A 27,879-nucleotide genomic window follows, 5' to 3' on the forward strand; every position below is an offset into this window, starting at 1 on the left:
TGAAAATCTAGCATGCATAGGTTATCTAGTGATTTCATTTCCAAGTGTTTCCAAGTGGTATCGAGCTAACCATGGTGCTAAGGATGGTATATTGGTGCACTCCGATTGGTATCACGCTTCAAAGGTCCATCTTTTATACCTTAGCATCATTCGGTAGACATTGTCTCTTATATTTTCTATCTAAGCATATGTGCAAGCTACAATCTAAACTCTTAGCACATATGTAGGGGGAGCAATCGCTACCATTTAGGGTTTATGAAACTTGTCCATATCCTTTTACACATGGTAAATATGCTTGGACAAGCAACATGGATTCAATTAAATTTAATTCATATCTTTGTGAAAGGGTTGTCATCAATTACCAAAAAGGGGGAGATTGAAAGCTCTAGTTTGGTTTTGGTTAATTGATGAAATCCTAAGTGCTAACCTAGTTTATTAAGTGATCATGATATAGGTAGCACACTCCAAGTGGTGAAGCAAATGAAGATCATGACATGATGATGGTAATGCCATGATGATGATCAAGTGCTTGGACTTGAAAAGAAGAAAGAGAAAAACAAAAGGCTCAAGGCAAAGGTATAAATGATAGGAGCCATTTTGTTTTGGTGATCGAGACACTTAGTGAGTGTGATCACATTTAGGATCGATAGTCATACTATTAAGAGGAGTAAAACTCATATCGAAATGCGGTTATCAAAGTGCCACTAGATGCTCTAACTCATTGCATATGCATTTAGAATCTAGTGGAGTGCTAACACCCCTGAAAATGTTAGTGAAAATATGCTAACACACATGTGCACAAGGTGATACACTTGGTGGTTGGCACATTTGAGCAAGGGTTAGAAACTTCACTGGTGGAGTGTCCGCCCGTAGAGTGTAGATAGTCCGATGGTGCCACCGACGCCCTATATAGAAAAGACGGAGGTCACTAGAAGTGACCAGACGCTGGCCTCGGTTGGACCGGCGTGTTCGGTCAGTAGAAGCTACAAAGATGCTAGCGTCGGTCTCAGACCGGACGCTAGGTCACTTGGTGACCGGACGCTGACAGGGTGTGTCCAGTCTAGCTAACGTGGCAGCGCACAGGGGAGTCGCCGTGTGACCGGACACTGGGTGTGCCCGATCGAGCATTACCGGATGCGTCCGGTCATGAAAAGTCATCTCTGGATGCTTACTGGAAATGACCGGACGCTAGGGTTCAGCGTCCGGTCACTTTGAGCTGCTGCGTTTGGCCATCACTTGACCGTTGAGATCGGGTGATCAACATTTGAAGAGAGGGGACACGTGGCATGCATCGTGTGACCGGACGCTGAGGTCCAGCGTCCGGTCAATATGACTGGAGCTTCCGATCACCCCATGTTGTGCCTAGTGAAGGGGTACAACGGCTCTATTTCGTGGGAGCTTCTATTTAAGCCCCATGGCCAGCTCAAGCTCACCCTCTTGGCCATTTGCATTGACATAGCAACCTTGTGAGCTTAGCCAAAGCCCTCCTACTCATCTCCATCATAGATTCAACATCTTTGTGAGATTGGGAGAGAATCCAAGTGCATTGCTTGAGTGTTTGCATCTAGAGGCACTTGGTGTTCGTGTTTCGCTGTGGGATTCGCTTGTTACTCTTGGTGGTTGCCGCCACCTAGATGGCTTGGAGCAGCAAGGATCATCGAGCGGAGGTTGGTGATTGTCTCCGGCTCTAATCGTGGTGATTGTGAGGGATTCTTGACCTTTCCCCGATAGAGAGCCAAAAGGTACTCTAGTGGATTACTTGTGGCTTGTATGATCCTCATCTTGTGTTGGTTGTGCGGCACCCTATTGAGGGTTTGGTGTGTGATGCCAATTAGCACGTGAACCTCTAAGTGAGTGAATCGCCACAACGAGGACTAGCTTACCGACAAGCAAGTGAACCTCAAAAAAAATTCATTGTGTCATCATTTGATTCCGAGGTGACTGGTCTTCATTGTTATTTATTCTTGTGATTGATTGACTCCTTCCTCGACATGGCGGTATAATCTTCTTGCTCACTCTCTTTACTTTACCACAAACTAGTTGTCAAGCTCTTTAGTGTAGCTAGTTGTGAGAGCTTGCTAGTTTGGTTAGTGTGGCTCTTTAGTTAGCTTTTGAGAGCACACTAACTTAGTGTAGTGTCATAGCTATTGTGTGGATAGAAACTATATAAACTAGAATTGTGGTAGGTGGCTTGCTTTTTAGTAGGCTAGCATAACACTTGCTTCGCCTCATAATTGTCTAACCGGTTTGTTAAGTGTTGTTGTAGAAATTTTTAATAGGCGATTCACCCCTCTCTAGCCATTAGGACCTTTCACACCCTTGTATCTCCATTCGAACACTGTTAGTATTTGGGAGAGGAGCTTTGAGCCATACCTTGACCCGACATAGTGGCCACATTATCATGGTTATGACTACGTGCTGCATCCGGATCTAATGAAGGTAAGCAAGGGTAGGAGGAAGAAGAAGCGACTTAAGGGGGACATGGACGCTATGAGAAGGTACGATGAAGACATGTGCGGAGGGGGAGACTTCAACGAGACCCGTGGTGGGAATCTTTGCTCCATTTGCAAAGAACCTGGTCACAAGGCTAGCAGGCATAGAAGACAAGGGCAACATGTGCATTTAGCATACATTTTATTATATTAATATTAATTGTTTGCTATGATATTTAAAACTACTATGTTAGTAACAATTATGATATATGTTTATTCTCTCATTTTGCATAATAGTTTATTCCTTTTATATTTACTTTATTTTTATGCACTAATGTTCCATCATATTATAGTACTCTTAATGTTTGTTCTAACACATCCATTTGAAATTTGAACCAGGATGGGGGATCATCATCCGTAGTACCCCATTCTTGAGGTGCACTACGACAAGGACCACCGAGCCAAGCACCTATCGGAGCTTCAGGAGGACTTGCTACCTCTTAGACTATGCACGCACCAGCTGCACCGCTGGGACAAGCGATGCCGGCCGTACATACAATGTGCTGGCTTCCTTGAGATCATCCGGGTCATCAACACTAGGCTACCGATCCTTGACCCTACACTTCTCACTGCTAATGTCGATAGGTATGATTTGATACACGTTTGGTGAAGTACAAAGCATTGATTTGTCTCATTGTTTGAATTAAAAAAACTTCTTGTATTGAATTAAAAATCCACAGGTGGAGCCCAGAGACCCACACCTTCCACCTTCCTTGCGGCGAGATGACTATCACAATGCAGGACGTGAAGATAATTCTGTGTCTGTGGTTGGGGGTCTTCTAGTGACTGGGATCCTTGATAACGATCACTGGATGGACTTGGTGAAGAAGTTCTGTGGCAGAAGACCACCCGAGGACGAGGATGCTAAGAGAGCAAAGTAAGAATTTCTACGTTCCAAACATTTACCATTTTGACACCAGCACATGCAAGTCTTTGGTTGGTCTCTTATATCACAAATATATGGTATGGTCTAAGTCTGTCGTTGATCTACATATTCTGCAAATTATTTTGCTATTTAAATGGAGGGTGTAGTACATAATTTTTATGATGCGTATTGTCTTTGTCTAATTTAATGTTTATTTTTGTTCCCTCAGCTCTCATGTAATTGTCCTTAAAAAATTTTAGGAAAACATCCGGTGTCAGATCGGTCTGGATAATAGAAAACTTCAGGGCGCCGCTACACCTAGACGCTCAAGAGCAGGAGATCGAGAGGTATGCTAGGGTGTACCTATGGCACTTCTTAGGCGCCTTCCTGTTCCCCAACGCGTCGGGTAACACCATCAGCTAGGCCTTCCTCAACATACTGAGCCAACCATCGGAGAATATTGGAGCGTACAGCTAGGGCAGTGCGGTCCTAGCATGGATCTATCGTCAGCTCTATGTTACCTGCCGATGCAGTACAAGAGGTGCCAACCTAGGAGGTTGCTCCCACCTACTACAAGTTTGGTGTTGGGAGCGATGGCCAATCGGGAGGCCCGTTGTTCACGGTTTACCTATAAGTGCATCGATTTTTTTATTTTCCTCAAACTTGATGTCGAACTTGTGACTGACTATCCTATTTAATGCATGCATGGAATCACGCGGACGTAGGACCAACTACTCTGTATGTCTGACAAGAAGTGGAGGTAGTTAGAGGGAACCCGAAGCGGCGGTACAGGTAGTACTCGGACACGCTAGACGTCCTGACACAGCACCAGGTAACGACTACTTTGATACTGTTAGTCGGTGTTGTTGCTTTTTTATTATTCCCAAAACCTAACTATAGTTACCTAACTTTCAGGTGAATTGGTGTCCTTGGTCTAGATTCGAGCTAGAGGGGTACCTTAGTCCTCGCACTAAGGAAGAGTCGGACGAGTGGCTTTTTAACGGGCCACTAATTTTCTTCCACGTGGTCGAGATGCACTACCCTATAAGGGTGTATAGGCAGTTCGAAAGATTGTAGCCATGCCCACCGCCGCTGTACACAACCAACAGAAAGATGCACGGGTGTGATGACTATCTCTATCTCTACAACTAAAACATTCATAGCTATTCCATCCACAGGTGCGACACCAAAGCTCATCGCTCTGCTAGAGATTGTGCGAAGCCCATTGCTCCACAGATGAAAGGCACCGCCACGTGGGACCGACAGCACGCTTTAGGGAAGTCATTTCATAGGAAACCTCACCATCCATCTCGTGTGGCAAGTCATGCCTAGCCTTCCCTGCGCCGCGATCCAAGCCTCCCCCGGTGCGCGCTCGACTCATCCCCCGCTCGGTGTCTCCCCGACATCATCTGTCATCTCTCTCGCAATCCTCGCAATCCTCCAATCATGTTCCCTTCAATCATGCTCCCTTCAAATTGTGAGATCGAGTCCTCCAATCATGCCCCCACACCATCATGACCCTCTCCCCCGTGCCCCTCGCCGATCGCGCTCTCTTGCCTGATCCCCTCACTCGCTGACACTTCTCACTGATTGGAGGCCGACGTGCCCGTTCTTCTTTAAGGAAGCACCGATCGTGTGCTTTTCCCTGACCGCGTCCTCCTCGCTAGATTGTTGCAGTAGCGCATCGAGCAAGGATGTCCATCACGATCACGTGGCCATGCCTACCCCACCGACACCTTCCCTCGTCGCTGCACAGACAACGGAGATGATCTAAGGTGAAAACCCGCGGTGGCGCGTCAATGGCAAGCCACAGCTGTAACCATCTTGGCCAATCAAGATCATGGATCATCGACGTTGTCATCCAAGGTGTGCCCTTTTCTATTTTAGTTCTTTTTCTTTCCATAATAGCTAAGTACTGAGACGACCAGATGACAAAGCGCCCATCACCCGGCGGCCAACGACCATCAGCAACAGGCAGCGTCATGGAATAAAGAGGGATGAGGTTTATACTGCCACCATCACCATCGTGCTCTGATCCAAGGTTTTGTAAAAATACTAAGATTTTTGGATCAGAACATATACATGTACAGTTGCATGGTGTGGTTTTGATGTCTGCCGCTTGCATCTTAAGAACAAAACCAGGCCATGTGCCGAGCGTGAGATTGCTGCCCTGAACTACTATCAAGAATAACCAGAATGCAATAGTTTCTACAATAAGCAGTTTGTGATTGAATTAATCATCGTTCTGTTTCAGCCTTGTTGTTTCAGTCGACTTCTATCAGAATGCTAATAATCTAAAATTGGCTCTTCTTCCTTTTGTTTCAGCCTTTTGTTTCAGTCGACTTTAATTGTTTGCTGGTTTCAACTATATGCCACAACGCTGCATACGGCCCTAGGGGCAATCCAGGTTTTGCCTCTCTCCACTGTTCATGATCCGGCAATGAATATATACCTCTCGCTCTCTTTTTTGTTCGATTCATTTTATGTGTGCCAATAATTCATAATAACTTCAGGATGGCATTTGCGATAAATTCGTAGCTTCAACGACTTCAGCGAGGGTGTGTATCAAAGTTTGCTTTCTAAGTATAATTCCTGTTTGGACGTTCCCTGTAGTTTTCAGGTTGCTTCTCCAGCTTTCTTTTTTTGTTGAGGGCTCCATTTTTTTCTCACACAATAAACTATCAAAATCCAGTTAGGACACATGTAACGCTATGCAAATATATATTTTTGTGGTAGACAGACACATGCAAGACTGAGACCAATATCTTCAGATAAAAAATATGCAAAATTGATTTTGTCGGACAGCGAACAGTGGTAGACAAAGGCATTTATCTAGCAAAAAATTTACTTGTACCATTTCTTTTTTCTTTTGGTTCAGCAGAACTGACAGGCCATAATAGATGATCAACAGATGCCCACTTATTATGAACGCTATTGTGGTATTTTTTCTTACTCTTTCCAGGTTGTTAACTTTTGCTGTGGTTTAAATTATTTTAGCTTGTTATTGATAGAAACTTTATAATTTTCTTGGAAAATCTGCTTCTACAAAAATTACGATCTCATTCAATCAAAGGTAGTATAACTGTTAATTTTGCAATGGCAAGTTTCCATAATGGTACATAATAGAGATGGCTTGAAATCGCTAATATCTAAGGAACAGAGGAAGTGAAGGGAGGCCATTGCGCATTCTGGTTCCACAGTAAAGGTTTACTCTTGCACTTCATGAACTACATTTTATTTATTTAAGACACAGTTAGTTGGCCTTGTCAATATTAAATGGGAATGAGTACAATATTTGCTTTGGAGCAGCTTTCTTTTTCACTGAATTTGTGCTTAGGAAACAAATACAGCACCGGAAGATTGATAAATTAATTGCATAGGTCATTTGTCCTATTTGTTTATGGGGGTTTCTTTAAGTGCATTCTTATAGTATTCCATTTGAACTATCCTCCGTTGAACAAAAATAACATGGGTGATCTAAGTAACAATAATTATATTGAGTGCCTTCGCAGGTAAATTCATTTCTTTGATCATTTTGGTGCGATAAGTGATCAAATACTATATTTTCTTGTAACCTTAGACATTAATCAAGGCATTTCAGCTCATGTATGTTTGCTCTTTAAATAATCTTTGGCGTGTAGGTGTGCCATGGACAATATTTGCTCTGGAGAAGCTTTGTTTTCCACTGAATTTGTGCTTAGGAAACAAATACAACACTGGAAGATTGATAAATTGCATAGGTCATTTGTCATTTGATAAATTGCATAGGGATTTTCACTTCGGCTGCTAAAAACCTAAAAATCGTCTGATTTAGAATCAAACATCACTGCAGACCTTAGAAGTTCAGTGTGTCAATGGCATTGATATATGTGTAGGCAACTAGCCACAAACTAATGATGTCTTCTGTTTTTTATTATTATGTCTTATGTCTTTAATAGCTAAAGAGAGGATGAAAATATTTACTTGAATATACACATGGATGATGAAACTCACTACAATTTGTGTGTAGATGATCAAAAGGAGCTCATTCTTTCTCCTTGTATGTTTGGTGTTTTCCTTAGATGTTACTGGTGATGCTTAGCACACTAAAGAGAACTACTTACTTTCATTTTCAATTCTCCAGTGAGAGCATTACTTATTGATTTTTTGAATGGTACAGTTTGTTAATTGCTTGTATTGCCATTTGTTTCAGAACCGGGTCTTGTGCTCTGACAAGAATATGGATTTGATTTTTTTAAAAATGTGTAAATTATATTTGAAACATGATAGTACTTTCATTCTAAAATACTATGGAACATTATTATTTTTCTCACATGTTTACTTTTGTAAACAAAGGTGGTTTGTCTCTTCTGAGCTAGAAAGTTGTTTTCATATGTAGCTTATTTCCTTATAATGCATTCAAAGTATTCAAATTATATCGTTTTTTCTGGAACAATGAATTATCACAGTATTATTTTTCGCACTCCAAAGCATATAGTCGACGGCTGGTCGATCCGTGTGTGTGAGTGTCTGTCGATCATGATTGCGTTTGTCACTCTGACATTGCACGCGTTGAGATGGCCAAGTATTATTTTGTTCCCGTTGCAACGCACGGGTATAATTCTAGTAACATAATAATTTAACAGTCATGTACATCCATACAACCACCAACTTGCGTTAAACTTGTAGTTCATCCAATTGCCGGGGACGACGGATGGCAGGCAGCACCAACAATGCCCGCTGGCTGGCGCTGGGGAGCGGGGACGCACGCTACACGCGCGGTGGGGAGCGGGGATGCGCGTGTGGTGTGGGCGTGTGGGCGGAAGCGAGCAAACAGTGAACAGGCTCGAGGGCGCGCGGCTGGCTCGAGCAGTCGCGCTCCCACCCGTGGGGTACGCCGTACGCGTACGTTGGAGCAGGCAGTTATCCGTGCCGCCGTGCTTCGAGAGACCGGTGGGGCGGGGCCGCGTTCTCGCGAGTCTCCCACTGCTGAGCGGCTCCCCGCTCCGTCCTCCCGCTCCCGGTACACGCGCGGGCGAGAACAGTGAACTTGCTTGGACCATCGGCGAGCCAGACTCCCAGTCGTCCCCGTCGTTCTGCGCGACCGTGTGTGTGAGTTTGGCTTTGGTAGCGCGGATGGTGTGAGCGGGGAGCGCGGCCAGGTGTTGCAATCGCGCAGCGGTCCGCTCCGCGACGGTTGGGCCAACTTGTGAGTTGCAGATTGAGAGCCCGTTGTTTTGAGGGGCAGGTTGAGAGCCCGCGACGCCACACGTTGGGCATTTCGCCTTGAAGGCTGCCTTTTATTAAGCCTGTGTCTGTGTGGAAAGGCCTCAGCCCAGCCGTCCCCCCGGCTTGCTTTACATGGGCCTCGGGCAGAGTGGATCGGCCGGAGCGATCTGAAAGCGGGCTTGTGTTTCTGCTTGTCCGTTTCGATTTCAAAACTGACGATTTCTTCCTTTGCCCTTTTATAACAACGCGCACTTCCACTTCGCGATCCAAAAGGAACCCTTTTGCATTATTCAGTACGTTTTCCTTTTCTGTCATGTACAAAAGCAAAGGATACTCGCTCAAATCGCTGAAAAGGATCGGCCCTGTTCCATGAGCATTGGTGGCATGGCACGAGTGGTTGAAACAACTCTTCAACTTTCCGTAAGCCTGTCGTCAGGTTCACTGTCGCGCCGCGCCCGCTCCGCTTTGCTTGCTGCACGAGTCGAGACATTGAAACCCACTCCAGTTCAGAGTTCAGACGACGGCAAGTCGGCAACCGATGCGTCGATCCGTCGTCCCCCTCTGCCCCCAGTCCCATTCCACTGACGCCGGCCGCTCCACTGCACGCGCGTGCCGAGCCATCACATACACTCACTTTCTCTCGCGAAAAACCCCGCATTGTTGAGGCTTCACAGGCAGCTCTCCCTCGTTCTCGTGCATTTGTCTTCGTCACGTACGATACTTCTTCATGGCGCTGCGCTATGGAGCATGGACCACCGGTGGATGGCTGCATCCACCAGTAGGGAATCAATCAATGCGAAGGTCAATTCGAGTGCCTGTGTGTGTGCGCGCGCTCTTGAAGTGTCCGTGGCAGTCCATTTGTTTATCCCAACAAACCTCGGCTTTGTAGGCTGTCCCGTGCAACGAAAGCTTCCGGTACTACTATTTTTCCCGGGATCCTGCAGCCTGTTCGGGAGGCCGTATCGTATCGTGGATTATTTACTGCTGGCTAGTTTGGTATGAGAGAAAAACACTGTTCCCGACTGAAAATTTACGATCGTTTACGAGCAAGCGAACAGGAGATTCTTCGGGCACGTTCGACTGGTATTAAAACCTGTTGAAGCTGTTGTGCTGTGAAAGAAAAATGCTATAGATTCTAGCTGATAAGCAGCGAGCAGGCTCTTCTGCTATGGCCTATGAGGGTGTGGACCACCGCTCCAATGACACTGAATATCCAAGCTATGGAAAAATAGTACCAGTACCAGTGGCACCCGCATTAGTTAGAGCTAGTTATTAGCTTTAAGCCAACATCTCCAACTGTGCTAATTTATAGTACATAGCTTTTAATATAGATAGTCCAAATGACACTCTTATATAACCTTGTAATGTGTGCGAGAGATTAACTCTTAATTAAGAGTTAATTTTTCACTCTCTTAATAAAATATGAAAAATGCTTATAGCTAGCTGAAGAGTCAGCTATTGCAGGTGACAGTTCAGCCAACGCCAAAGCAGCGTAAGGATCAGTGCGAGTTGGATAGTATTCAGTGTTTCCTTGACGTCTAGCATAAGGATCAGTTATTAGTTTATAAAGAGCCTCGGCTTCGTTGTCCGTCCCTTCTCCCTCGCCGGTCGCTGCTAAAGCTTCGTGCAATCGTGCACCATATTCCGGGATCTTGCTTCTTCCTCCTCCTCGCCTTCTCGGTCGATGAAACTCACGGTGCATGCATCGACATCAACCAGTGCAAAATGCAATGGCCGTAAAAAAAGAAATTGCAAAATGCAATGCAGCACATGCATTACGAACTGGCACTTAGGCCTTCAAATTCAGGGCGTAAAGTTTCGGCGTGTCACATCAGGTGTCATATGGTGGTGTCACACGAGGTGTTCGGATACTAATATTAAGCCTAATTAATCCGGCAGTAATCCACGAGATGAATTTATTAAGCCTAATTAATTCGTCATTAGCACATGTGTTATTGTAGCACCATATTGTCAAATCATGGACTAACTAGACTTAAAAGATTCGTCTCGCAAATTAGTCATAAACTATGTAATTAGTTATTTTTTTAGTCTATATTTAATACTCGATACATATGTCTAAATATTTTTCGAGATAAGAAGTAAATTTTAGGGAGAGTAACTAGACGAGGCCTTACTCTGGCTGCTCGCTCTGAGCCGGCGATCTGGCCATCACCGCCAGTCCGCCACCTGCTCTGCACTCTGCAGTCCGCGGCTCCAGTACGCGGTACGGCGGCGCGCGCGTAATGGATCAGGTAAAATGTCTGTGGGTGACGCCTAAGCCCGTAATGGCGTCTCTGGTCCTCTGAAAGCGAGGGCTCATCTTCCCCGATTCCTTTTCCCGACGCTTTTTGCGGCCCTTTCTGGCGTCATTAATCATCCATCTTTGTCCGTTCTTTCACAGGCGCACAGTACTCGGTACTACGTGCTCACTCTCCACAGCTAGCTCCCTGATCATGCTCTCACTCTCTTTTTTATGAGAACTGCTGGGGCATAGAACGTATGTTTGAGGTGGGTGTAACCAACCAGAATTCGGAATTATCCGTCTTGTCTTGGAGAGGCCAATCATCGAGCAGGATTACGCCTGTTGGCGCTGTTAGCATATACCCAATCCAATAGAAACGATATACTAATACTTAGTATACCATAGAACAGTGGGACGTACATATCGGGTGATCGTGACGCTAAAGCTCAGCGCTTATTTTTGATTCATCGCGCACGTGTCATTTTTTGCTTCGAACTGGTCACGTCACGGAGGCATTGAACAACACACACGTAAACCGAAGATGGTCACGGCCTCACAGACTTGCGTAAACGCAAGACGCCGGAGCTAGAAATGGTTGCGTACTCCCGATGGATTGGTTGGACGTGCCTGCGCGCGTGCTCTCGCGGCCTGCAGCAGAAATGGACGGGCCACCGGAACGAACGTTCACACGCTGACGCACTGTCCAGTGTCCAGCCCTCGCGCGAGGCACCGACACCGACACCGGCTCGCAACTCGCATGCTGAGTGACAGAGTGAGGGAGAAGAGAACGGACGGCCCCCGTCGTGGAGACGCCGCAAGGGGGAACGTGTTAGGTGGGGCGCGGTCATACGTACACGACGCCGCCATCTCCGCTCGCCTCCCCGGTGCCGGTGGGTGGGCGTGCTGGCGTGGCGGCGGCATCGCGCGCGCACACACACACATGCGCGCGTGCCCGCCCCGCCCCGACGCAGGTTTTTCAACGCCCAACAACAGCTCGGCGACCGGGCGTCCATTCACTCGTGTTTTTGGAGGTTTCCTCGCGGGCCGGGCACCGCGTGGGCAGGCTACAGCGCCGCCTGCCAAGGTGATCGCATTCCGCGTCCGGAACAGGGTCGGCGCCAGCTCGCTCTGAGATTCTTCGTGCCATGTGAAGGAGCCCAGTACCAGGAGGGGAGGGAGCACGGCGGCCACGGAGGATAGACGTGATGAAACTACAGCCTATGCTGCCTACAGGGCATCCGGCAGCAGAGGAAGCTGCAAGCCTCTGTTCTGAAAAGGCCTTGCGGCGTGCATTGGCGCATTGCAGGACGCGGGAAGGTTCCAGTGCATTTTAAAAAATTCCGGTGCGGATCAGTACGACGAATGGCGAATGAGTTGTACAGCACTCCGGACGCAAACGGCCGCCCCCTTTCTCCCTGTTCGAGATTGCTACGCTCAGCATGCCTATATATATTATTAAAAGGCAGCAACGTAACGCAAAAAGGAGTAGTAGTTCATTATTATTCTGCAGTTGTTGGCCTAATCCCGTAATCCGGTCACGTTTCCCTTCACCCCGGTTCACCCTGCTACCAACAGGCGCATAACATAACATAAACAAAACCAGCACCAGCAGGGCGCGAGACTGAACCAACGCCCGTACAAAAAAGTAGGCTACGAAGCAAAATCTGCCGCCTCTGAATGATTTTTCTGGTAAGCTGTCACGCACACAGGACTCAAAAAGTTTTTTTTTCTCAAAATGAAACTGGTCCGTGGAACACAAAAGGTACCGGTAATGTTGAGTTGGCCGAACATACCAGTATTAGAGAACCTTTTTTTTTTTTTGGGGGGGTCTTGTAACGCCACTCTGGCGGCATCGATCCATCCCACTCCCCGGGCGCCCGCGGGAAGCGCCAGGCACCGGCTGCATGGGAGGGACGAGACCGCGCCCGGGCGCTGGCGGCCCGCCTGTGGCGGTCGCTAGCGTCCAACACTGAAAGCCTGAACTGAAACCTCACCATCACGGCTCCAAAGCCCAAAGTTCACCCATGAAGAGGCGCCGCCAAGTGAGGTGTCCACTTCCGTGGCCGCCTGCCTGGCTGCCTGCACGCACGCAGGCTCTCAGACAGAGAGGGTGGCAACTGGCATGACATCACTGCTGCTAGCACCAGCATTGCCTGGCCTGCCCAAGCGATACATGCTGCGATGAGATGTTTTCCTGTCTTTATTTATTTATTACTCTTAGGCCCAAGCAAAAAACCAAAAATTTTCAAGATTCCCCGTCACATCAAATCTTGCGGCACATGCATGGAGTACTAAATGTAGACGAAAAAAAAAACTAATTACACAGTTAGCCGAGAAATCGTGAGACGAATCTTTTAAGCCTAAATAGTCCATAATTGGACAATTTTTGTCAAATAAAAACGAAAACGCTACAGTAGTCAAAAGCCAAAAATTTTCGAAACTAAACGCGGCCTTACTTACCCTGCCAGCTCTCGATTGTATGCAAGTCATTAGTCTTTACCATTTTCAATCTGTTTGGATTGCGGCATCGTTTGATCCGTCCATCATGGAACGGAGCCACGTTGTCCAACAATTTTTGAGGAATTGGCCAATCCATCAAATTAGGCTAGCGGGGAAGATTACCAAGGATGGGTTGCTGTCAGATCTCTTCAACACATGACACAAACCAAACAGACATTCTAGGTTCGGATGATTGTGGATCGGTACGTCCGTCAATCCAAACATGCCAATAAATCAATAGGAGTATGCCACAAATATGTATTGTTGGATTCGTATCTAAAAAGTACCATCAAAGATTATAATTTTAAAATCCATTAGTAGAGTACTATATAAAGAATTTATAGCTAAAAGTTTGATTTTGAAAATCAAAACTCCTATATGAAAATAATATGACCAAATAACATTATGATAAGAGCATCTACGGCGTTGATTCTGTGCATGAAAACAATATCAGCCACGTGTGTTAAGAACTGATTCATCCAAAATCTAACATGCGCTACGACTCCGACTGTAGCTCCTCCGTACAATGTAGTAAAGAGTTATTTTTTCTCTCGAGTCTTAAAATGATCTAGAAGCGTGTGAAACCACTATTTTTTTTCTCTGATTCCAACTCCTCCCGCACACTGTAATAAAAAGCCATTTCGAGCCGTGCCGAACAAAGCTTTTGTTTGCTGATGAAAGGTGCGTGTCGTGCCATTTCATTTCAGAAAATGTTTTTGCTTGTTTGGTCTCTGGACGGATGGCGCTAGTACGCCGATGTGATTTCCTCCTGTGAGGACCCAAGCGTCCTGGTCGGTTGTCGTGCGTCTGTGTGCCCAATGCCCCAAGCGGCCACCGACTGGCAACTTGGCAAGGCACGGCCATAGTGCCACTGCCATGGCAACGCAACGCCTCGCCACATGCGGCAGGCACAGCTAATAGGGGGCAAAGAGGCGCGCGGACCGGGGGCCCACGCGTCGGTGGCCCGGGGTTGGTGCTCGGGACGCACTGCGGGCTTGTTTGGATCGCGGCCTCGCCTGGGGAGCCCCGTCCAGGCAGGTCGATCCAGCCCCAGGCGCTGGAAATCGACGGCCTGGGCGAGCTGCCTGGCCCAGACGTCATTTCTAGGTGCCGATCCAAACAAGCCCTGCGTGCCTGCGTGCGCAGCTCAGGCTCCGGTTTTAAAGCGCCGCACCCACCGCCCCCTCTGTCATCCCTTCTTCCGTCTACAACCTTCGCTCTCCTTCCCCACGCGCACGCACACACGCACTCCCGCGGCAGCCGGCATCCCGGAGCTCGGAGCGAGCGGGCCACCAGGACGGTGACGGATCGGCGACTCACTCGAGCGCCACTCCCATGGCGGACAAGGTAAGAACTCGAACGCCGATGAGATGAGTCCTGATGCGCGCGATGCTTCTGTACTTGTTCCCTCGCTGCCGCTTCCCGGGTTCCTCTGCGCGATATGAGCCCTGTCGATCTTTCTTTGCCTGCGTGCGTGCGCTGAGCTCTCGGGTTGTTCTCGGTAGAAACATTCGTGTCTTGTTGGTGGCTGTTACTGGGGAGGAACTGCAATTGTGCAAGACTCGTGGTTCAGTTCAATGGCGTCGATCGATCTCTGTGTGCTGTGTTTCTCTCGACTCCCCCCCCCCCCCCCCCCCCCCCCCCCCCCCCCCCCGTTCCACTGCTTGCAGCTTTCAGATTAGAGGCCATTGGGTTTTCGGTTAGGAGCTCACGGACACAGCCCAGTAGAGAAAGAAATGGTCATTCTTCTGCTGATAGATTAACGAGAAAGCATATTCAGAAATTCAGGAGGACTAAACAAACCAGAGAGTTACGTTTGATAGGGACACTTGAAAAGCTTATTGGGATTTTTGGTATAAACACAAATATAGTATAGTAGCCTTATATAAAGTGTGAAGCACTCAACCAGAGGGCAGAGGGGTATGTGGTATGGTATGGCGACTGAAGTACAGATCAAGCAAATGTTCCCTGGCCCTGGGTGACTCTGACCAGCAGAATCCAATTGTCTCCCCAACCGCTTCCATGCCAAGATGATGAAGGCTCACGTCTGGTTTGACCATTTGTCTGGTTTTCAGTCCTCCAAACAGGCTTTTCAACAAAGCTACAATTTTTTTCCCAACCTCCGCTACTGTCGTTTTCGCATTTGTATCGCAATCGCTCGCTTTTCAAACATACTGTAGGATTCATGAGTCACCGTCTTTTTCCCTGCCTTTTATTTTTGGTCCAGTTCATGTCCATCTAGACATGGTTTTTTCTTTGCCTTTCCACGGGCTCGCTGGGAATGCACTGTGTACTATGTGAAATCTTCCTGCTTTGTGAGTTCATTGTATCAGGGAGTACTGTCTAATCCCTGACTAAAAACATGACAATTGAATCGGAGTATTGTTGTACACAGTCGGATCTGCTTCCAATAATAGTACTGCATTTATACCCGTCATTGAATCCTTCGATCTCTCTGCTGCAGATCTCCACGATCGTCCTCAAGGTTGACCTTGAATGCGAGAGATGCTACAAGAAGATCAGAAAAGTCCTCTGCAAGATCCAAGGTGCAGTCCAGTATTGTACTACCGCTCTCATCACCATTCATCATTCACGAATGCAGAGACGCCTCTGCGGTTCACCAGGGCCTGTCAGTTGTCACACACACTGCCTGATAACCTCGCTGACATGTGGGCCCGCTGCCGTCACATGGCTGCATGAGCGTTCACCTCGCCAGTTGTTGGGGTCACCTGTCAGCTGCTGTTTACAACTGTTTTGTGTTTTTTGTTAATTATTATAATTAATTATTAACGTACTGTTATGTGCTGATGATTGACTGGCCGCACAAGGGCATGAGCATGGCTGATTCTGACTGATTTGTGTTGCGCAGACAAGATGAACATCAAGACGATCTCGTTTGATGAGAAGAGCAATACCGTGACGATCTCCGGGCCGTTCGACGCCGAAATGGTCTGCAACAAGCTCTGCTGCAAGGCCGGCCGGGTCATCAAGGAGATGGACGTCAAGGGCAAGGAGAAGAAGGACGCCGGCAAGGCCAAGGACGGCGGCGGCGAAAAGCCCAAGGACGCCGGCAAGGCCGAGAAGGAGGGCGCCAAGGCGGTGGAGAAGAAGGAAGAGAAGGCCGAGAAGAAGGAGGGCAAGGGCGACAAGGATGCCAAGCCAGACAAGGCGGAGAAAGGCAATAAGGACGGGAAGGCGGGGGCCAAGAAGGTGAAGTTCGACCTCGACGGCGGGGCCCCCGCGGCGGACGCGAAGCCCGGCATGACCAAGGCCGACCTCGGCCCGCTCCTGGAGAAGATGATGGCAGCCAAGGCCGGGCCCGAGCCGCCGCGCGGCGAGCCGATCGCGCCGCCGCCGATGATGGCGCCGCGCGCCGCGCAGGGCGTGGCCGTGCCGTCCATCTGGCCCGTGCCCGCCGGGTCCGTGTCCGGCTACGGCTACAACCCGGGCTACGACTACAGCGCTGGCGCTGGCGGGTACGGCTGCGTCTGCGGCGGCTACAACGGCTACTGCCGGTGCGGCAAGCCGGCCGCGCCCGGGGGCTACTACGGCGTGCCGGTGTACGACAGCCAGGGGTGGTACTACGGCGGCGGCGGCGCCCGGCAGCCGTACTACCCCCAGCAGCAGCACTGCTGCGAGGACCCCAATGCCGGGTGCAGCGTCATGTGATGGCGATGCCCGTCAGCCCGTGGACGGATGGAGAGACAGAGCAGTCAGTGTGTGGTCACACTACCATGGCCAGTGCCGCCGTGCTGCCTTGCCGAGTTGCCGGAGGGGGAGAAAAACTCTTCTTTTTTTTCTTTTCCTCGTGTCGCCTTGTTCTTGTTTATGCCTGTGGATTTTGTTTATTTATTTAGGGAGTTGAGTTGTGCATGTGAACAGTTGAGCTGCGACGCCTATGGTGTCTAGTCTGTGATGAAGTATAATGAGAATATACAGTATGAAACACCTTGAGTGCTCTTGAAAAGTCAAACTTGAACGTGGCATGATCAAGGGATGCTAAAAGTGGGCTAAGGATCTTCTTCTGCTGAAGTATACTTGCACAAATCCTCAAGCGTCCAGGCTGGCCCCTTGGTTCTCCGCTGGAGCACCTGATTTTTGAAGCAGGAACATGGCGCTGCCAATGCCCACGGCCCACCAATGCGTCCGTCCGGGCGGGCGCCTATAAAGTGCTGCTAAGGGGCTGTTTTATTTTTTTTTATCTGGCGACTGAAATTTAGGGACGTGCGGTATTGATAAAAAATAAATTACAGAATCCGTCAATACTCCACGAGACGAATTTATTAAGCCTAATTAATACATTATTAGCACATGTTTATTGTAGCACCAAGTTGTCAAATCATGGACTAATTAGACTTAGAGTCTCTTTGGCACGGCTTATGCCGGCTTCGGCTTCATCTATTTTGCGTAAATCGAGGCACTGTAGCGTGAAGCCGTTTTGTAAGCCGGAGTTAAAATAAACTAGAAGCCGGGAAAAACCAGTTTTTCTGGCTTCACCGGCTTTTGTTTCACCGATGAAGCCGTTTTGGATGAGCCGTGCCAAAGGGACTTTAAAAGATTCATCTCGCAAATTAGTTGTAAGCTGTACAATTAGTTTTATAATTAGTCTATATTTAATACTCTATACATGTGTCTAAATATTCCATGCGACTGAAGTAAGTTTAGGAGAAGAAACCAGCGACACAGCAGCGGTACGTGCTGAATGAACTGCCGAAGTGACTAGTGACGGCTCGTGCCACAGCGACGAGAACCTAGCCACCGAGCTGGGAAACCGGAAGCCTTTCGGTCACAGGCTCACAGCGAATCGAGATTGCTGCAGAGAGTTCTTGCAGGAGCCGCACATCGCACGATGCGTATTGGTTCGGTGAGATTTCTCTGTCCGGTGGCCGGTGGATCACGTCCGTCCAATCGACCAGGACCGGCCAATCAATTCAGTGAAGAGAACGGAACTCAGGCGTGCGTGCCTATGCCTCTATCATTCAGTCACTGATTTCATTTCATTCCATGCATCCGCGACGCATTAGCGAAATGATTAGCGGAACTCCCAGGCAGGCCTGGCTGGCGCCGGCGGAAAGCGTCGGAGACAGACACGCTTGGAAATGGAGGCGAGGCGGCTTCGTGGGAACTTCCGTCTTCTCCTTCCTTTGGACTTTGGAGGAGTAAAAAGCTGGTGCTGCTGGGGCGCGTCCAAGGAAAGCCGAAGCCGAAGCAGCTTCGGATTTTGCCGGGCCATGGCTCGCCTTTTTATTCTTGGTAATGATGGGAGACGGCCCATGGTAGCAGCAATGTCTAGCCAGATGGATGAGTAGCTAGCTTGCTATATTGAGCTCAGGAGGAAAGGGGCTTTTGCGCTGTTGAACGGATGCTGCACTCTTTTCTGGTGTTTGATTGATGCATCGTGCTACAGTGTCGGGGCATGGCGATGAAGACATGGAAGTGAAGGATTGCGATTGGCATTATGGATGGCAACGGGATGTACCCGCTAGGTATCGTCGAAATGTTCTCTTTCCTGCTACGGAGAATTCATTCTGTTTTCCGTTCCCGTTAACTGTCTCGGGTATAGATTCTTGCACATCTCCGTACCCGTCGGACATCGGTCGCGTAACAGATACCCGACAGGTACTGCATACCCGATAAACAAGGACACTTGGGGTCGCAGCTTTGCAATCGGAGACGTTTCTTCTTCACCCGGATATAAGTGTCGGAGTCTCGGAGATGCCGAGGAGAAGGAGCGAGGTTGCGAGGAGGACGAGCAAAGATGACAGAGAGACCAAACTGAGGAAGCTTGGGGCACGAGCGCTCGTGAGGCAGGCGTGCTTGTGCTGCTGGCGGAGATGGTGAGGAAAAATTGATCTAGGGTTCCTAGAACACACAAACTATATATATGATTGTTCAGATTTGGATCAAAATACCCATGTTGAGCTTCTTTGGACCTAGTACTCATATGACAACTCAAATAGTCGGGTTCCTCAACGGGTAACGGGGACGGGTAAACAGGGAACGTTCTCGTACCCGCTATACCCGTCGGGGATGGATTCTTGCCCATTTAGATGCCCACGGATAAAGATATGATCTCATCCCGTCCCCTAATAGATCAAATACCCGTCGGGTATCGGGTATCGGGGCCGTTGCCATCTTTAATTGGCATGGCATGCTCTGCTTCTGCCTTGCAATTGCAAACTGCAGTTGTGCAGGCCATCTGGATTCTGGCGCCTGGACCACGGTGCACGGACGTAGGAAATGGATGAATGAATGGTTAGTGCCTCACATCGTTCCTGGGCCTGGCCGATGCCACCGAGAAGGTCCACCAGACCGCGAACGCAGAGCAAGCGTGTGACAGGCGAAGACCGGGTCGTGGCTTGATCAACCAGCTCAGCGCTGCCTACATATATGTAATAGGCGTGAGGGAGAGAATCATCTATGATAAACATTGTAACAAGCCCTTCTGCAAGCTTCGTCTGATCCTCACCTGCGGCTTTGCTTCCCCACCTAAAACTCCAATTCCTATTGCTACTTCCCCAAATTCTGTATCAAACCTATCCAGTTCGTAATAAATTGGTACTTGGAGCCTTGATTCCTTGCCGATTTTTGTTTCCTGAACCTTGATCTGGGATCGTAACCCCCGACGGTTGGTTGATCGTCCTCGGTGCTTCGGTGACGAGTGATGAACTCGTAGGTTCATGCCGAGGATGATCTGGTCAGTGCAGGAGCAAGTCACCGGGATCCGATCCACCCTGGAGCCCCACCAAATCGACCACGAACACTTCACTCGCTTCCGCAAGCAGCTAGGCACCATGGATCCCAACACCAAACTCATCCTCGACAAACTCAAATCCGTGCAGTCCAACCTCACCAACCAGATCGACGCAGTTGAGCACTCCATCGCCGCGCGCGTCGGCTCACTCGAGGACGCCGCCAAGGTGTTCGACGCGTGGAAGCCGAATATGGACGCCTCGGTGGCGGAACTCCGCGCGGAGATCGGCGTGTTCCGGTAGACGGAGGAGAAGGTGGAGACGATGCGGGAGGAGATGACCGCACTACGCAAGTCCGTGAGCTACTCCGTCCTCGACGCCATGCAAGCCGCGCCGTCTGGCGTCCTACCGCCTCCCAAGGTGTCCGCAGCGTCGATTCCTGCTGGCTGGACCCACTTCCGCCCGTTAGGGCACCACGAGGAATCAAGCCACCGGGGATTGGAGTTTCAAACTCGATCCCCGGTCAAGGGTACGTTCATCCCGTCCGATCCCGATCCCAAGCCTAAATTGCATCGTTCCTATTCGAGTTTTGCTCTCATGGCGGGCACTCATGGCGGTTCGGGTGAGGCTGTCAGACCACATGATCATGGTTGTTATGAGGATGGGGATGGGGGAATCATCATTTGCCTAAAATCAATTTTCCTCCATTCGACGGTGCTAACCCAAAGCTCTGGCTCGGGCGTTGCTTAGACTATTTTGAGATGTATGTTGTGCCACGTCGTCGCTGGATCAAAGTGTCTACCATGCATCTGTCGGGAGCTGAAGCTTGTTGGTTGCAGTCAGTAGAGGATGAGGTCCGTGTGGGTAGTTGGGAGCATTTTTGCCAGCTTGTCATGAACCGCTTTGGCAAAGATCAGCACGAGTTGCTCATTCGCCATTTGTTCCACATCCATCAGTCAGGTTCTGTGTTGGAGTACATTGATAAGTACCATGGTTTAGTAGATCAACTCATAGCTTATGGCCGCAATACCGATCCACTTTACTATACTATGCACTTTGTTGATGGCATGCGTGCCGACATTCATGTTGCGGTGCATATGCAACGTCCAGACAATCTCGATACTGCTTGTGTCCTTGCTCTCTTACAGGAGGAATTGGTGGAGCCTGCCCGTAAGAAGGATTTCCGTCGACCTGAGCCGTGCACCTTTGCCAAGGCTCTGGTGCGTGGGGCGATGCCATTGCCCAACACTCCTCCAAGACTGGAATGCCAAGACAGGCCGGTGCATCCAAACCCAGGTCCTGAATGGCGTGGACGCGACGTGGACGACAAGCTCTCCGCTCTGCGAGATTACCGTCGCGCCCGCGGCCTCTGCATCAAGTGTGGCGAGAAGTGGTCCCGCGATCACCGATGTCCTGAAGCCATTCAGCTGCATGCTTTGCAAGAGCTCTGGGAGGTCTGTTTCAATGATGCATATCCCGAAGATTTTTTAGAAGAGTCTTCCGAAGCCGAAGATGCTCAGTTGTGCTCGGCCATCTCTATGGCTGCATCTAGAGGTACTCTGTTAGTTAACTCTATCTAGTTCATGGGTATCATTCAGGGACATCCGGCCCGGATTTTGATTGATTCTAGCAGCAGCCATACTTTTGTCAGTGAGTCTCTTGCTGTTCACCTAGATGGCATGTCCACCTTGGACCCACCACTTCGAGTTATTGTTGCAGATGGTTCTCAGTTGCTTTGCACATCCCACTTTCAGCAGTTAACTTGGACAGTGCAGGATTGTGATTTCAGCTCAACTGCTAAGGTACTACCTCTATCCTCATATGAGTTGATCGTTGGTATGGATTGGTTGGCATCCTATGGCCCAATGCAAATTGATTGGCAGCACAAGTGGCTCCTTATATCTCAGGGCCAAGAGCAATGTCTGTTACAGGGGTCTCTCTCTGAACTGCCTGCGGGCTCTGTGGTTCAGATTTCTACTGTGTTGCCAGATGACACTGTTCATCATTCGGAACCATTGCCTCCGGAGGTTACAGAGCTGTTGTTTGAGTTTCAGTCTGTTTTTGCACCGCCAACTGGGTACCTCCTGCCCGTGACTGTGACCATACTATTCCATTGTTGCCAGGGGCCAGTCCATTCTCGATGCGTCCATATCGATATCCTCCTGCCATCAAAGGTGAGATTGAGCGGCAAATCGCTGAATTGTTGCAGCCGGGTATCATTCAGCACAGCTCTAGTCCTTTTTCCTCCTCCGTACTACTAGTCAAAAAGGAGGATGTCACTTTTTGTTTTTTGCGTCGACTTCAGGCAACTCAATGCTCTCACAGCCAAGGTCAAGTACCCGGTTCCTGTTATTGAAGAATTATTGGACGAGCTGACTCATGCGTCATGGTTCTCATGTCTGGACCTCACGGCTGGGTATAATCAGATACGTCTGCAATTAGGCGAGGAATTCAAATCTGCTTTCCAAAACCACTCAGGTCAGTATGAATTTAGGGTAATGGCATTCGGGCTCATTGGTGCTCCGGCCACCTTCCTCAAAGCCATGAATACTACATTGTGTCCGTTGTTGCGTAAATGTGTCCTAGTTTTCTTTGATGATATTCTCATATTCAGTCAGACATATGAGGAGCACTTGGAGCATCTTCGTTTTGTATTCCAGTTATTGCAAAAAGATCAATGGCAAGTCAAGATGTCCAAATGCATTTTTGCTCAAAGGCAGCTCCGTTATCTTGGCCATGTGATTTCTGAAGCTAGCGTTGCCACCGATCCAGCTAAGATTCAAGCAGTTGTTAGTGGCCTTCTCCCAAGTCTGCTAAGGAATTACGCAGCTTCCTCAGGTTGGCCGGGTATTACAGACGATTTGTCAAGAACTTTGGTGTTATCTCTCAGCCCTTAACTGAACTACTGCGTAAAGGTGCCATCTATGTGTGGACTGATGTTCTGGAACAAGCTTTTCAAGCACTAAAACAGGCATTGACAACAGCTCTAGTTCTTGCTCTACCGGATTTCAGTCGGCCATTTTTGGTGGAAACAGATGCTAGTGGCACGGGCATTGGGGCGGTTCTCATGCAAGGTGGGCATCCCTTGGCATTCCTCAGTAAAGCTTTGGGACCTCGTTCATTGGGATTATCCACATATGAAAAATAGTATATGGCCATCTTGTTGGCGTTGGAACAGTGGCGCAGCTATCTTCAGAACGCTGAGTTTCACATCATCACTGACCACCGCAGTCTCGTGTAGCTCACTGAGCAAAGGCTCCACATCTTGTGGCAGCAGAAAGTGTTTGCCAAACTGGTGGTCTTACAATATAAGATTGTGTCCTGCAAAGGGTCCAAGAATGGCATGGCAGATGCTTTGTCCAGTTGCCCGTTAGCTCAGGTCACTGCTGTTTCTGTGTGTCAACAACAATGGTTTGAGGAGGTTATTGCTTCTTATGCTCAAGATGCTTCTGCCCAAGAGTTGATCACCAAACTCACAGTTCAGGCTAATGCGGTCCCACACTTCACTCTCTGGGACGGTATCCTTCATTACAAGAATAGAATATGGGTGGGGCAAGATACAAAGTTTCAGCTCAAGCTGATATCAGCAATCCATACATCGCCAATCGGTGGGCAAGCTAAGCCTGATCGAACCAAACTGCCGGGCCTTATGTAGCCATTACCTGTACCTGATCGTGCGTGGACAGTCATCTCTATGGATTTCATTGAAGGCTTGCCACCATCTAGAGGGTTTAATTGCATCTTAGTGGTAGTCGATCTCTTCTCCAAGTAAGCTCATTTCTTATCACTCAAGCATCCTGTTGGTGTTTTGGAACCGGAGGTCCTCAACCAACGGGTAAATTTGTGCTGCGTGCTCCCGAACCGGATGGTGATGCAAAGAAACATAAGGTTTATACTGGTTCAGGCAATCGAGGCCCTACGTCCAGTCTGAGAGATCGATCTTGTATTCCTTGCACCGGAGTGCTCGTAGTAGGGGGTTACAAGCTAGGTGAGAGAGGGAGCTAGCCCCAGGTCTCGGCGGAGGTGGTGCGGGTTGCTTGAGGCGTTGTTCTCAAGCAGCGTGGAAGCGTGTAGTTCTATTGGGGTGTTCGTCTTTCCGTTTGTTCCCCTCTCCTCAGAAATGGTACCGGCTACCTCCTTTTATAGCCACAAGGAGGAAGCCAGAAGTACATGAGAAGTTTACTATTTGCTGACGTATTCTGCTCCCTGGAGCAGCGCGGCGTCGTGGGAGTTCCCGTTGGTGTCTAGTCAGTATGGTCTGCAGGCCGACGACATGCTGTGCTCCTGTACTTTCGTTGACTTGGTGAAGTGCCGAGACCTGGTGGCTGAGGCCGAGACCCGCTGCGCTGAGGCCTTTGCAGTCGGCGATGCGGGGTCTTGGCGGCCATCGTCGTAGTTGATCTAGGCGGAATAGTGCGGAACGTGCGTCTACAGGATATGGTACCCTGTATTGTCAGTAAGGGATGGTAAAAAGGCGATTTGACCGTTGTCCCGTCGCTCCTGTCGCGGCGCACTGCCGATCGTGGCTTACGTAGTGGGTGCAGCTGGGCGCATTGATTGGATGCGACAGCCCGCTAGAGCGACTTTTGAGGTGGAGGCGACGAGGTTGCAGGACGAGCCCAGCCTCGAACGAGGCGGAGCATGGCCAGCTCGCCCGAGGCCCTACCGGGAGTCTCGGGCGAGGCGGAACTCGGTCAGTTCGCTGGTCCCGAGGTCAGAGGTCACAGGAACCCAGTTCTGACTCCCCACGTCGTGTTCGTCCTTGGTGCAGGAGTTTAGGCAGCACTGTAGCTGGTAACCCCTGCACAGTCCCGTCGTGGATGGCAGGGCGCCGACGTGCTGGTCATCGTGCGATGACGTCGTAGGGAGCCGTGGCTCTGTTGATGCCGAGGCCGAGCCATCGTGGGGGCTCGGCGGGCATGGACCCTCAGGCTGCCGAGCCCCTGAAGCAAACTGCCGAGGCTTTGGAGGGAATTATTGGTCCTGGGTACTGATTCCGAGGCCACAGTATCCCACACATGGCTCCCCATGCTGCGTTGTTCTCGGAGCAGGAGTCGGCAGCACAGTGAGGCATGGGCATCAACCATGTGCATAGTGGTTGGCACAGTGGCGGGTAACCCCTGCCCAGTCCTGCCTCCTGTCCCGTCGGCCATTCCGCTGTACTGTGTCGAGCATGCGGCCGACGTCAGGGGCAGCAGTTGGCTGAGTTAATGCGACACGACGTTTTTTCAGAGGGATGGGTGAAGGAAGAGGCAGCAGAGTGCTGCCGAGCCCGCCTCGCGCGAGACGGAGGTCGGCGGCCCGGCCGAGGCCTGCGACGGGAGGGTGTCGGCCGAGGCCTTCGGTGGGGGATCGCCCGAGGTCAGCGGTGAGGGGGCCTCGGGCGAGTCGGAGAATCGGCCGAGGCCGGCGGTGTTTAGCTGGTTTCGATCTTTACGAAGTCTAAGCGGTCGTTTTTTGGTTCTTGCTTAGGGTACCCCTTCTCACGGTATCCGACAGTAGCCCCCGAGCCTTGGGGGGAGTGGAGGCACTCCCCCTGAGGTTCTGACGAGAACTGGCTCTTGATAGTTCCTGTCGGGATGTCGTTTTTGTACTCGAGGTTTCGGTGGGTGCGCGCGAGCGCACCCGCCGGGTGTAGCCCCTGAGGCCCTGGAGGAGTGATTTCACTTCTCCAGGGGCTTTTTTCTCTTTCGAGTGAGGGGTTTTTATTGTGTTTGCCAGGCCCATGGGTGCGAGTTCGGATCGCAGGGTCTCGACGATGCTGCGGAAAGAGCCCCTTAGCCTCCGCCTGGAGTGGGAGGGCCGTCAGGGGTTCCCCCGGCTTTTTGTACGACCCTCGTGCTTCCTTTTCGCTCGGAAGGAGGGGTGGAAGATGCCGTGCTACCCTCGGTGGGCACGAGCGACGGCATTTCCGGTGAGCTGTTATCGGGTAAGTCCGAGTGGAGGCCCGTACCCCGTTCACTGGGGGTCGGCTAGCGGTCCGGAGACGCGCTCCAAGAATACTGGCGGGTTTCTCTAGTGGGTGCCGAGGCCGTTCGCTGGGCCTCGGTGGCTCGATGCCTCCCTACGGTGGGATCCCATTCGGAGACCTCCCTGCCGGTCTCGGACACGACACAGGGCGCGCTCGTACAGGCTCGTCCGTAGTCGTCCCTAACTCTTTTGCCCTGGGGCAGCTGTCGAAACCCCTTGGGGCCCAGCCTTCGAACCCCTGGACCGTAACGGGCTTGGGTCATTTGTCTTTATCTTGGGTGCAGGAAGAGCCCCCGAGCCTCCGCACGGAGCGAGAGGGCGGTCAGGGGTCCTCCTGGCTTTTTTGTCCGTCCCCCGCACGTCCTTTTCGCTCGGACGGGGGGCTGTTTGCCGAGCCCACTCGTGTGCGAGCCTGAGCCGCTGGGTCTCGGCAAAGTTGCAGGAGGAGCCCCCGAGTCTCTCGCACGGAGCGAGAGAGCGGACAGAGGTCCCCCTGGCTTTTGGTTCGCCCCTCGCGCATGAGGGTCTGTCTACCGAGCCCCCCTCGGGTGCGAGCCTAGGTCGTGGGGTCTCGGCGTCTTTTACAGAAGGAGCTCCCTAGCCTCTGCACGGAGCAAGAGGGCCGTCAGGAGTTCTTCTGGCTTTTTGAACGACCCTCGCGCTTCCTTTTCGCTCGGAAGGAGGGTTTGTTTTGCCGAGCCCCCTCGTGTGCGAGCCCAAGTCGCTAGGCCTCGGCAATGTTTTTGCAGGAAGAGTCCCTTAGCCTCTACGCGGAGCAGAAGGGCCATCAGGGATTCTCCTGACTTTTTATTCGACCCTCGTGCTTCCTTTTCGCTCGGAAGGAGGGGTGGAATATGCCACGCTACCCTCGGTGGGCGCGAGCGATGGCATTTCCGGTGAGCTGTTATCAGGTGAGTCCGAGTGGAGGCCCGTACCCCGTTCGCTGGGGGTCGGCTAGCGGTCCGGAGACGCGCTCCAAGAGTACCGGAGGGTTTCTCTAGTGGGTGCCGAGGCCGTTCGCTGGGCCTCGGTGGCTCGGTGCCTCCCTACGGTGGGATCCCATTCGGAGACCTCCCTGCCGGTCTCGGACGCAACACAGGGCGTCCCAAGCATTTCGCTTGCTTGGGCCTCGGCCTTGCATAGGCTCGCCCGTAGTCGCCCCTGACTCTGTTGCCCTGGGGCGGCTGTCGAAACCCCTAAGGGCCCAGCCTTCGAACCCCTGGACCGTAGCGGGCTCGGTGCCCAGTTCCTTTGCCTGAAAGGAATCGGGTGGGGGCTATCTCTCTCCCTACGGCTAACAACAGCAGGCGCGTCTTTTGAGGCGGCTTTTTCGGGGAGGTAAAACGGCGCCTGCTGCTGCTGCGGTTGGACGCGACGTGGCGTCAGCCGACGGGACGTAACTGCACGCGCAATTAATGAGGAGGGAGTGGGCGCGTGGGCGGTAAGACCGGATCTGGGTAACCGCAGCGGATTTTTTGGGAAAACTTTCTCGATTTCGTCGCCCGGTGGTTTCGTCTCGTCCCTGCATAAATACGCAAAGAGCCTCGCCCTCCCCCTCCTTACCTTTTCCGCGTTCGCTTTCGCTGCCTCCGTGCCGTCGTTGAGAGCATAGAGCGGGGAGGAGAAGGGCGAGAGAGAGACTGAAAGAAAGAGGGAGAGAGATTACCGCCGTAGCAGCGTCCTCCGCCGCGCAATGGCTGGTGGTCCCGTCATCCTCCCGGCGGATCCCTGGGAGCGGTCTGACGTCACCGAGGAGAAGCTGCAGTCGCTCGTGGAGGCCGGTCTTCTTCGCCCGATCACCGACCCTGACGAGCCGGAGTGGATCGCTCTAGGGAACGAGTCAGAGCTGAGGCCGTGTGACGGCTACGTGGTGAGCTTCGTCGTCTTCCATGAGCGAGGCTTCGGGTCGCC

At 50.5% G+C, this 27,879-nt stretch overlaps 1 protein-coding gene across 1 annotated transcript; it reads left to right on the forward strand.

Annotated features, from left to right (window-relative positions):
* Window positions 1-14,487: 14,487 nt before the first annotated feature.
* LOC136547158 (protein PYRICULARIA ORYZAE RESISTANCE 21-like) lies at window positions 14,488-17,258 on the forward strand. The gene is made up of 3 exons (XM_066539129.1): window positions 14,488-14,653; window positions 15,771-15,852; window positions 16,176-17,258. The coding sequence occupies exons 1-3, from the start codon at window positions 14,642-14,644 to the stop codon at window positions 16,973-16,975; spliced, it is 894 nt and encodes a 297-aa protein (XP_066395226.1). The 5' UTR covers window positions 14,488-14,641; the 3' UTR covers window positions 16,976-17,258.
* Window positions 17,259-27,879: the final 10,621 nt, after the last annotated feature.

The sequence above is a fragment of the Miscanthus floridulus genome, chromosome 3 (genome assembly GCF_019320115.1).
Source record: "Miscanthus floridulus cultivar M001 chromosome 3, ASM1932011v1, whole genome shotgun sequence".
NCBI lineage: Eukaryota > Viridiplantae > Streptophyta > Magnoliopsida > Poales > Poaceae > Miscanthus > Miscanthus floridulus.